General features: G+C 34.9%; 1 protein-coding gene across 1 annotated transcript in view; it reads right to left on the bottom strand.

Annotated features, from left to right (window-relative positions):
- LOC106691084 (uncharacterized) overlaps nt 1-11,393 on the bottom strand; it is a gene marked incomplete in the record, with an annotated part of 16,912 nt that extends 5,519 nt beyond the window's left edge. The window contains 5 exon segments of the mRNA XM_067047175.1: nt 1,130-1,267; nt 1,344-1,445; nt 3,308-3,594; nt 4,616-4,910; nt 11,160-11,393. Coding sequence (XP_066903276.1) covers nt 1,130-1,267; nt 1,344-1,445; nt 3,308-3,594; nt 4,616-4,910; nt 11,160-11,349 — 1,012 coding nt within the window.
- Between the last annotated feature and the right edge of the window lie 1,322 nt (nt 11,394-12,715).

Genomic DNA, 12,715 nt, shown 5'->3' with positions numbered 1-12,715 from the left:
ATTTCTCTATATTGGCTTCATGTAGACTATTCGATATAGATTCATTCTATTTCTCTATATTGGCTTCATGTAGACTATTCGATATAGATTCATTCCATTTCTTTTTATTTCCTTTGAATGAATCGTGACCCTATTAATTAGTAATCCAGGTTCCATTTTCGAATGGCACCTGACTTATAAAGTCTGTAATCCAGGCAGCCCATTTGAGTAAGTCATGAACCATTAATTTATCGAGGTACTCTTCTGATTCATTCATGGCTTATCTAGAGAAGGGATTCTGGTAACTCTTTTAGTGAATCATGACCTAATTAGCAAGTGATCCAGATAGCTGTTATGAGTGAATCATAATCTATTTAGGGAGTGATCTGATTTGATCTTTTGAGTGAATCATAAGCTATTTAGGGAGTGATCTGAGTTGATCTTTTGAGTGAATCATAATCTATTAAGGGAGTGATCTTAATTGATCTTTTGACTGAATCATAATCTATTTAGGGAGTGATCCGAGTTGATCTTTTGAGTTAATCATGATCTATTTAATTAGTGATTTGGATAGCTCTGTTAAATGAAGAATGATCTATTTAGTGAGTTCCGGATAGCTCTTTTGAGTTTTGTATCATGGCCTATATCCTCCCTCCTCTGGTGAGTTATTTAGAGCTTTTTTAAGCTAATTTCCTCAGTGTTAAGATCGATATAGTTCTTCTTACGGAATAAATGAATCATGAAAAATAATATGTTGCATGGTGTTTCTCTTTGATTCACAGAAAGACTGTTATTTACAAACCAATGGCAGAGCGCCTAGCAATGGGTTCCTTAGCTAGTTAAAAATCTGCTCCCTGGAATACCGGGCAGTCTGAACTAGTTTTTTGAATTCCTATAAAATTATTATTGTGTTAATAAAAAAAACTCCGTTATTACCTTAGAAAAGGTAAACCTCAATTTGAAAATGAAGTAATTGTTGAAATTTCAAGGAGTTATTATTTTTTAAAATTGTTAATGCTTAGTTTTGCGCCCCTTTGTACCTGTGCTGCTACCTGACGGCTATCTGAAAAAATATTCACATAAACTCTGGTCGGCATGAAGTAACCAGTTGGCGATGAAATGAGATACATCTGTTAAATGAAGTACTCACCTAGATACAGGGAGACGGTACTCTCGACGAAGGCATACGCAACGGTGCCCACTGTGTTGACCACTGAGGCGATGATGCCCATCGTGAGGTGTGAGCAATGAAACACGTTCCTCATGATGAGGGGTGCCACCATCGAGCCTGTCGAGTTCAATGGAATTGAATATCAATGATCAACATGATATTAATCAAATTAATTATAACAATTATCAATTACCAATGATAGATAAAAGAAAACTGTAAGAAATGAAGATGGTGGACTTGTACATGGTGAATCGGAGCTTGAGCTGCATGAACTGGGTCACGTTTATACCTTCAGCTAGGACAAATAAACAATTATAATATTTTAGTCTTTAGTAAATTTAGAAATATGCTACAAATTATTACATAATGGTTTATTATTTTTATTAATTACTCATTAAATAAGTAAATATCTAACAATAAAAATATGTTTTAGGTTCATTCATTATACCAAGCCTAAAATATTAATATTATACTTGGCAATACTTCCCCTTGCTATATATTTATCATTTGGTTTGGCAACTGCTGATTTCTCATTGCTCCGCCCCTCAAAAATAAATTACAATCCATCGAATGTTTTACTTACCTTTCGGTTTTAAGAGATAACGTCATCTGAACCAGTACATAAAATTGATGCTATATTAGCATGGTTGAGTGTTACTCGATTTGATTGAATTTTCAAATATTATTTCTAAGAAGTGTCCATTAAAAGATAACATTGTGAAGTGTGTTTTGAATAAATAAATCTGAATTGCCAAACAACCATGCAATAGCAAATATTGTTACTGGTTCTGGTTACTAACAAAACATAAAAGTAATATCTAAAATACCTATTATTACATTGAGATGATTGATCGTATATGGGGAAGAGTGATTGTTGATGTAGGTTGCCTTCAGAAGTAACATTATCAATCCCAATTTTGCTATTAACATTATCTATACTATTTTACCATTAATATTATCAATACTATTTTACTATTAACATTACCTATACTATTTTACTATTAATATTATCTCTACTATTTTACTATTAATATTATCAATACTATTTTAGTATTTTATCATGATCACAACTATTTTACTATTTTATCATTATCACAACTACTTTACTATTAATATTATCTATCCCAATTTTACTATTAATATTATCTATCCCTATTTTACGATTAACATTATCAGAAATACTTCAGATATTATTCCTGGCAGCCACTTGGACCATCTTATTGTTAAAAATGGCTTTAGCATTATCATTTTTCATCATCATATCATTATCGTGATAAAATCTCTTTAGTCTATGTGTTATTGATTTGTACACAATATACAGTATGTAATTAACTTCCATACAGTTTGATCCTGATGAAAATAAATATCCGGAGTTCAGGTTCAGGTAAAATGAGGGAAGTACGTTCTTTAAACTATGTCGAACTATTTAAATTTGGTTTAGCAATAATAATGAAACTATCAGTCTGTTCTATGTTATAAAATAATTTTATAGTATTGGAATGTATAAGTTTTTCAGTAAATCTAAGCAAAACCTTTTCAACTTGGTCCTTGACATTCACATTTAAGCTTGGTAACTTTAAAGACTTTAAAACAAATACCAAAACAAAAAACTTTTTTAGGGTCGAAAAGCCTCGAGCATAACGTCATTGATTGAATCTGAGAATTTTATCCCACACTTTTATCGATGGAGTCAATGTCTTGTCATATGCCAACTGATATTTTTGGCAGGCCACACCCGCAAACTCGATCCGGCCAGAACGGCAGATTTCTAGCCTGTTATATTCGTCCTAGGTTATACGTTGCCACCATACAACCAATTCATTCATCCTAAAAAAGTAAAAATGATGGAATAAACTTATTAGGTTATTGTGTTATGAAGGTTAAATGGTTATGTCGTTATTAATATGCCTTTTAATTGGTTTTAACAGTTCTAGCAACTGGAGTTAATATAATCTACAATAGGATATTCAATGTGTAACGATAAGCGGTTCTATCCTAGGGACTTTTATTTCTTTCAGTCAAGGCTACAACATTCAAGAGATCATTCAGGGTCTTTTATTCCTAATATAAAGGTGAGAGTAGTTTCGTTCGGTAGGCGTTAATGTGATCAAACATGTCTTATAACTTGCTATGGAAAATAATAATAAAAGAGATTACTGGAGAATATGGATATCGGTAATGGTCCAGCGATGAGCATGAGCCAAAGCACGGTCATGTTCTCTCTCCATTTGAAGACGCCCTTCACACCTCCCAGTGTCTCTTGCAAGCTCTTCGTGGGAGAGCCCTTCTCCTTCACCAGGATCGTAATGAGGAGGAAGGCGATCGCATGGAAGCCGATGCACACCGTGAACAGCCAGCGATAGCCGAAGGTGGTTAGGATCAGAGTTGTCAAGGTGCCCCCGATCAGCATCAGGCAGACCGACATCGTCATGAACACCTGCAATCTGAACCAGAGGAGTGCAATAATCAATCCCACAACTCTAATACACATATCAAATTATATATTTATCAGTGTAAAGCCCATTATTAAAGAAGATTATTCTTTCGTATTAATATTATGTATAGATCATTTATAGATAGATCTTTTTAACTTAACCCTGAATTCATCTCTACCGTTTACTCACCCTATGAGTTTCTTTCTACATATTATTGTTGTTTACCCTCTAATACTAATTTGCCAGTCACTGCTTATCTTCCACCTATCTTCATGTATATTTACACAAAAAGATAATAGAAAAATATATAAATAGAAAAAATGAAAAGAAGGGATACAAACGATAATTAAGGGGAAAAAGTTCATTGTTCATATCTCCATCCATCACAACATCCTCGATGAAGAGCTATTGTGGGTCGAAACGTCGGCAATCAATTTATAATTAAAAATTATTTTTGTTCCTATTGAAGCAGCCCTTACCGATATTACTCGTTTAATCATTTGAATGTTATCTATGTAAGTAAGGAGGAGGAACGAGGTAGACTGTAAGTAAGGAGGAGGAACGAGGTTGACTTGGTTACTTCATGTTTTAAAATAATACGCTATGAAATCTCACAAATTAATTTCCTCGTCAGCTGAATAAAGATGTAATTTTCATATAAACTTTCTTCATCTTCTCTAGCATTGCTTTATATTGGTTCTCTATCGTTCCCTATAGAGAACCAATATAATCTATAAGGAAGGATAGAGAACAAATACAAACAAGTCTGCTGAGTTATCACCGTCTTGAAACAAATCCCTGCTTGTATTTTGGTCATTGTCCATGCTTGTTATCCAGTCATCGCCAAGAAGAACTGACGTCATTTCATTTCCCATTCCCAATATAAGAACAACAAGCCACTAAAGTATTTAGCAAACTAAGCAACTTGAATAGACATACGATTGAAAGTGTTTATGTTTGAGATTTTGAACGGATGTCAATCGAAGAAAGATATGGAGCAATGTTTCATTAAGGATGCAGGAAGCGCTACCTGAAAGGGAGTTCCTCTGGCGTGGATTCCTGAATGATGATACAAGTGGCGCCCAGCTGGAGTACATTCTCACCAAAGCCACCCGACACAAAGGTCTGAATGAGAGCTGGTATCCACGGCGAGGAGCCCCAATAGACGGCGGACATGAAGTACGAGCTGGCGGTGACGCACTCGGCCAGGATGGCCACGTACAGCAAGATCTTGCTCTTTCCCGTCATGTCCCGGAGGAAGCCGAACATGGAGGCAGCCACGGCCGCAACGGCAGACTTGATCCCGGAAGCCGTTGACAGCACCTCTGAAACCAAAAGTATATAGAAAAATAATTTGTTAATCACTCGCCAGTTGGCATTACAGACAATTGTTACTGTCAGCAAATGTTTAATGCACCATAATCACTATGCTCTTAGTACAAGGAGGGAAAACAAGAAACCCACTTTTATACACAAAATGTTTTATTTAGAAATAATTTTACTGTAAAAAAAAATTCTTATCTAATTTAACCTAACAAAAAATCAAATGCGTAGCGAGGATTCGGAGCTTGGGATTGGTGGATTGGATGATCGGGTTCAACAATCTTCCATAGATCGTCAGGAAAAGTGAAAAAAAAAACACGGCCCTTTTTAATCTTGATGTTCATGACTACTTTTTTTCTCTTCGATATATGTTTTTCATAAAATGTATTGGATTATAAGTGGCTATAACTGGTCATAACTCGGGTTAATAGACCGAATTAATGAAAAAAAAAATAGTGGAAATAAATAAAAATAAATTTTGATGAAGTTTTCAGGAATTGTGCGGGTTGATATCTAATTGGTCACTTATCGATTATGCGGGTTGATATCTAGTAGGTCACACATCGATTGTGTGAGTTGATATCTAGTTGGTTACATATTTATTTCACCACAATCCATTGGTTACTTTTCCTTATTCATGAGTAAAAGTATTTATTTCGAAAGACCTAAATTACAAAAACGAATCAGTTGATTTAATCCAAATTCGGAGGGAACTTAGGGATTAGTGTTATAATCGTCTAATTTAAATATTAATAAATTTCATGGACTACTTACTTTATCATCATCAAATCTATTTTTTCTTGAAATGCGTGTTTCGAAACAAGACTATATGTTAGTAATTATTAGAGTCCCTTTCTTTATAAAGAGCTAGATGCTGACTGTGCTACCTAATCTATCTCATTTCTTTTATACTATCAAAACTACTAGGTTGCCTCAACCATTCTTCAGCGGTTAGCTTGTTAGGCTATCGATTCTTGAAGCTTCCATTGATCGGCGCCTGCACATGAAGCAGTCCAGTTGAATCCACATCATCCTACGCTAAGTTCAGGACATGGTCCAGTTCAGAACCATTTTCATTCTCTTGGCCGTTTATGTTGAGGGGATGATCGAATTATTCCTTCCAACGCTGTTGCGGTCAACATATGGTCCAAAAATCGATACTCTCTGTTGTTTTATATACTGAAAATAAACTGACGACTTGTTAGAGTCTCAGTGTGCACACATTGTCTCCTCACTAAGCACTCGTATTGTTTTAGCTTACTTCGACTTATCCTTCGAGAGGACAAGGCGGCCGGACGTACGTCGATCTACCTCCACGAGTACATCCACTCAGGACAACATCCACAACCGGGGCCCCATCAATCACTGGTGTTATAAGACCTTTTTTTTCTCTTTTGTTCAATTCATTTCATTTTGTAATAGTTTTAAGCTTTATTTATTTTTTCTTGTTTGTATATTTTTATATATTTTGTGTTCCTTTTATTATGTTCTCTTATTTAAAAATACAAAAATAACCAAATTCGGCTATTCTTTTCTCTTCAATACTTTTCACGGTTGAGCTAGTAAAGGTTCCTTTTGAACGCCTACCCGCCGTAACAAACGCTTTTCTTTAATATAGCTTTAATGCAGGTTATATTCCAAGAAACTGGTCAATGTTACCCAATAAATTAAGAAGTGATTTTGTTTCTATGTGTAAGAATATAGTAAGAATATAATTAGCGACAAAATTTATTTTAGAAATTTAGAACCTTCGTTTTATTTTTTTATTTATATTATAATCAATAGTTAGATTTTCTGTCTAATACACGAGCATTGGGAGTGACTGAGTTTTGTTAATTGTAAGAATTTAAAATATCCTTACATAAATAAAGCAAATTACATTTTCGAAGTCATGAATCTTGCAATGTTCCCTACTTACATACTCATTTAAAAAACCTTCATTCTAAATTCAGTTTTAATTTATATCGAAAAAATGCGTTCAATCATTTCATTAATTACACGAAGAGACCCCTTGGAGAGCTGAAAGGAAAGATTAAAGAAGGCTTTTGGAGGAGGACGGTAGGCTCCAGAGGAGGATATATTTATGATGATCAAAGAGACTAAAAAACAAAAACAGTCAAGAGGGCAGTATGCCGCGGCACTCCTGGCACGCTACAACAAGAGACGCAGATAAACTCAGCGAGGTAATGGAGACAATCCAAGTACAGCGTCGGATGAAAATAGTATCCATGGTACTGAATATTCAATTGGCAAAAGAGCTGGTGAAGATAGAGGCATTTCGAAGAGAGCGCTCATTTGTAGAATTTGCTCATGACCTCATGGATGTAAGCGCTAAAGAGGTAGAGTCCCGGATGGAGACCTGGGGTAGAACCAGGAATGATCAGAGTCGTTTACTAGCGTCCCAGGATTATACCACCAATATGGCGGAGGAGAAAATATCATGATAAACCCAAGGAAAACACGGGAACCATTGAGAGAAGATTGAGTCAGGAAAAAAGAAGAGGTAACGGTCGCTGAGAGCACGGAGGTGAGAAGTGACAAGTGTATGGAAAAGCCGGGCACCTGGCAGGGTAGATATAGTTGCCCTGGTAGAGCACCGACAGTGTCCCTATGTATTGACAAAGGGAGAAAAATAAGTCTGAACCGATGGAAGTCAATGCACAGAGATTACGGAGGAGAATCTCTCGACGAATGGACGAATGGATCCGCGAGTGAAGCTACGGTGTCTGAGATCTCGGAGACAGAAGGGAGGAGACACTAGGCGAGAGGACGGTCAGCAAGGCAAGAGAAGAACATGTAATTGAACAGGAGATTCGTTTACATGGAAGGAATACAAGTGGGTCACAGTGGTCGACGTATTTAACAAATTAGCAATGGCGTACCCAGTGAAAGAGAGGGAGGCTGAAGCAATGTTAAGACCACCATATTAGACCACTACTATCAATAATGAAGAACTTTTATTAGATATATAGAAGATATTGATATGTATATTTTATATAACCAAAATGTTTTATAGCCACAATCCAATACTCCATTACCAATTCCTACACTTAAAAGTTGTGTATTAAAATTAGGTACATGACTCTTTTGTAAATATTACTAGATATAAGGATAGTAGTATATTACCTATGTCATATTCATATGGAATCCCTAATTATGCTCATTCAAATATATCTTTTCATAATTTAGAATTTCTAGAAACTTCCAATTTAGAATTAGCTAGCTTTTCATGGAATCATCATATGCATCTATCTATCTGCAATATTGCAAATAATTTTCTCAATTATTGTACTTAACTTATTCTTGTATCATATATACCTCAAGTATTCTCAAATTAGGAAAGTCTTTAGCATCAAAAACCAACAGCAGAAATTCTACAGCCACAGCCCTTTAACCCCTAGACACATTCTCATCCAGTCATTTGGCTAGGAAGCTTCATTTTTCAGTTGAGAGGAGTTATCCCAGAGAGGAATTATCCCAGAGAACATACAGAGTGTCATTAGCTCAGTAGCACTTGTTATGTAAACATTCTTCTATTGTATTGTACCAAAAAGTTTTTTTAAGTGTTTCGTGAGTGACAGTTCATATTTATTGATAAAAGTTTCAGCATTCCTTCCAATATTTGTATTCTTTTCGTAAGAGAGAAACATGTTGGGAAGCTTTTGATGTTATGTATCGTTTACAAGTGTTTACCCCCTAACACCAAGAAAAGAGAAGATTCCTTCGCTAAATTATTGTCTTCTACAACGCTAGATCTTTGGACTTCACCTTTGTTGCCCTTACGAAACATCGTTGAATAATAAATGATTCTGACTACACTTATAATTGATAGAACCTCAAACAGTTTGTGATTAAATTTAAAGAAATTTGGCGTTTTAATTAAATATTGATACTCCCTTTTGATAAATGTTTATCAAGATCTTCAACATTGTTCACTATTCAGCAACCCAATAAATAAACCCCTAGTTCAATGGAGCCTAGGTTCCAATTTCACTTCTCTCGATAGAATATATTTTATTTTTTTTATAATTTTTTGAGGTTTATTACTTCCATAATTTTCAATAAATTATTATTTATTTATTCATTAACATTGTATTTTATACAATAAAATATATAAAGTAGAAGATTGGTGTTATATAGTTTTTAATATTGTTATAGGTTTTTATAGTGCATGAATATGGGACAGTGGTCCCGAAACGTTGTAAAATGTTAATGATAAATAAATAATAATTTATTGAAAATTATGGAAGTAATAAACCTCAAAAAATTATTAAAAAATTGACTCACCAGACTTCCTAGAGAGATAATCCAGAATATTTTATTATATTTTATAATATTATCTAATATTAGAAAATATTTTAATATTATTATTTTATCCCACGATTATCAATAAATTTAATTTTTTTACTATTCAATTATCAGTTATCAATTTTTTATCATTTATGATTCAATTCAATATTATGCATAATTCCAAATTTGTTTATTAACTAATTTATTAAGTTATTTGCTAAAATACTCAAACTGTAACTTGACTACCAAATCTATATGAATAATAGACGTATGTCTAAAAATTAGTTTATGGAATGAAAAAACAGCTTTTTTTTTCTGACCTCCTAGAGAAAAAATAAAAACAAACAAATAAATATATACAAATGAAAATATATGTACATATGATTGGCAAACTAAAACATCTTGTTTTGCCAGTTATGCATTATAAGATAGGGTCCACTGAAGGCGGTGTCATCGAAGATGGGTTTGCCTGAGCATTTCATCCCTTAGTGTAAAAAGGATACAAAGGTGAAATATATTAAGAGCAGCATTGAGCCAGGTAGCTACCAGCGCTATTTATAGACGTTTTATGCTTTAATAATTAATCAATTACCTTTAATTGTTTGCTAAAATATTAAACGTATAAACTGCTTGGAAGCAATATTTACTTCTTTTAACCTCATTGATCATTTGATTAATAATTGAGAGTTTCCTGGTTAGTTCTGTAATTGCTAAGTTCTATTTCTCTAACAACTACAAATAATTTATTGAAACTCGGTTCAAGGAACTAAAAGATCGGAACTGTCGGACAATACTACTGCCTTTGGTTGGTGTCAAGATATTTAGCAACTAGAGATACGTGGTAAGGTCAAACCTTCATTTTAAATATTTTTTGGTCCAATTATTCTTCCTTAAATTGTGCTTATATTTAATATAAAAATAAAGGTGATAGCTATAAATAATAGCGTTTCGCAAGTTGTTCGGACATTAATAGAACTAGCTATAAGAAAATATGGCTTTCATATTATCCCGAACCCGTTTACCTTAAGACCAAGCTGTTAGTGGTGTACTTTTCAAGACCTTTGTTAGTGGTGTACTTTTCAAGACCCACACCATCCAACCGTTCTTAAGACCAAGTTGTTAGTGGTGTACTTTTCAAGACCCACACCATCCAACCGTTCTTAAGACCAAGCTGTTAGTGGTGTACTTTTCAAGACCCACACCATCTAACCGTTCTACTCAGTTTAATGAAGAATCTTTTCAAAAAGTCTTCATAGGATCTCATCGTAAAATTAACCACAATAGATCTCGTTTTTTTATTTAGGAAGACTTAGATAGTTATTTTTTTACGAACCACCTTCAAAAATATCAGCTTTATTGGCATTGCCATGGCAACGATTACGGCCACTACCTAAGGAAACTTTTTAATTTACGATTGCAGCTCCGTTTCTATGAGCTATTACGCTAGAAAACCTAAAAGCTTCCTCGATACCTATCTCTCTAACTGTCACACGATATCTATCTCTCTGACGCACGATATCTATCTCTCTAACTGTCACACGAAAAGACTAATCAAATCCAACTAACTGAAATTAGATCGTCCAAACAAAAGATTTATATACTAGTGTAGATTTTATGAAATCACATCACCAGCTTATAGCCTAAATTATTTCGCCTGAAACTGAATTAAGGAGCCTTCCTTTTTATTCTTATTTTTCTGATTATATGATGAATTATTCACTCTAACATAATCATGTAGTGCTGTAGGTAATGTACTGGTAAACATTTCAATTTATTTATAATCATAAAAGACCTATTCGACGGTCATGATTAACGAATAGACATTCTTGATGAATGAGACGGATTAAACATACTATATTTTGTCTGGCGATTGAGTAATTATTTTTTGAAGCCATTCGATAAAGAATGACAGCTCGTGTCAACAAATCTCTAAGGGTTAAAAGCTACTTGTATCAACCTACCATTGGCGTCGTCGACGAGGGTGGAGTTGTCGCAGATGAAGTCGTTAATGCTCTCGGGCACCTCGCCTGGACTACAGGACTTCTGGATGATGAAGTTGTTGATGGCCCCCGCTAGCATCATGAGCGACATGGTACTGATGAGCACCGGGAACACGATGGTCAACCCTTTGACCGCAGTTAGGACTCCCATCGCTGGCTCCTACTATCGCTGACTACTCCGGCAGGACCGAACCTACTAAATAATCACCTCCTCTTATCTTATCAAATGATATGATGAGATTTGGCGCTAATTTATTACCAATATTCAAGCATCCATTAAGGCTGACAAGTCATTGATAATGATCTTGCGTTATTGTTAAATTAGTTTTCGTGTCATAGCGTTCCTATCCAGCGTACTCCATGTATTGCACACTAGGCTGACTAGGAGTGTAAGGCTAACTTGAACTCTCTCTCCTTGGCCAACAAGGTGTGGTTGGAATGGGTGCCTGGACATAAAGGCATTAAAGGAAATGAGAGAGCAGACTTCCTAGCAAGGAAAGGATCTGAGTATGTTCCTCTCACACCTGACCCCATATGTGGAATTAGTCTCAGCCATGCGAAGAGGCATATCAAAAAGATCGCTGAGACCAAGGCTGGGTTACTCTGGAGAAATACCAGAGGGATGGAACAATCAAAAATGGTCCTTAAAGGACCCTGCCCGAAAAGAAGCAACTGCCTTCTAAATATGGATAGGAGTATCCTAAGATGGGTGACAGGACTATGTACAGGACACTGTCAGTTAAACAAACATCTCTATAAAATGAGACTGATAGAGTCCCCTATCTGCAGGTTCTGCAGAAAGGAGGAAGAGACTGCCTATCACATCATGTGCAAATGTGATACAGTGGCAAGAACACGATTCCTCATCTTTGGTAAGGATTGTATCTTGGATCCCAAACTTTGCGAAACTGTGGATCCTTACACAGTGTCCAGATTTGCAAAGGCAATTGGCCTGTTTTGAGCAGAGGAGGGGCGGCGTACAATAGGCCCTCTGAGGCCGCTTCTTGGCCGGTTTAAAAAAAAAAAAAAAAATTGTTAAATTAGTTTTCGTGTCACATGTACTCCATGTATTGCACATTAGGTACTGTACATTAATAATAAAGGATTAGCGAATCCAAAGGTTCGATGCCGATCGATATATTGATGTTATAACACTAATTATATTTGTCGGTTGTGGTTCAATCAATTTATTACACATCGCAATACAAAAAAATACTAACTGAAAATAATGGGTGGTTGTTGATAAAAGTTCAATCTTTTTATAGGATTGCGTAACAATCTTTCGAAATCGAAACTTAAAATGTATACAAAATCTTATGAGGAAGTACTTGTACAATAATAAATGTACATAGTCCAATAGTGTGCTATGATGCTACACTTTATCTTTAAATAAGAGCAACAGTAGCTATAAATACGTTTATATTTTAATTTTAATATGTTATTTTTTCACCTTATATTTATACAGGCGGTAGAACATTAACCAGTAGCTGCGGCAGCCTCTATTTTTTCACCTTATA

Source organism: Halyomorpha halys, unplaced genomic scaffold (assembly GCF_000696795.3).
Source record: "Halyomorpha halys isolate HHAL.00 unplaced genomic scaffold, Hhal_1.1 Scaffold2074.1, whole genome shotgun sequence".
NCBI lineage: Eukaryota > Metazoa > Arthropoda > Insecta > Hemiptera > Pentatomidae > Halyomorpha > Halyomorpha halys.
The sequence above is the reverse complement of the archived record's forward strand: the minus strand, read 5'-3'. Positions and strand labels throughout refer to the sequence as shown.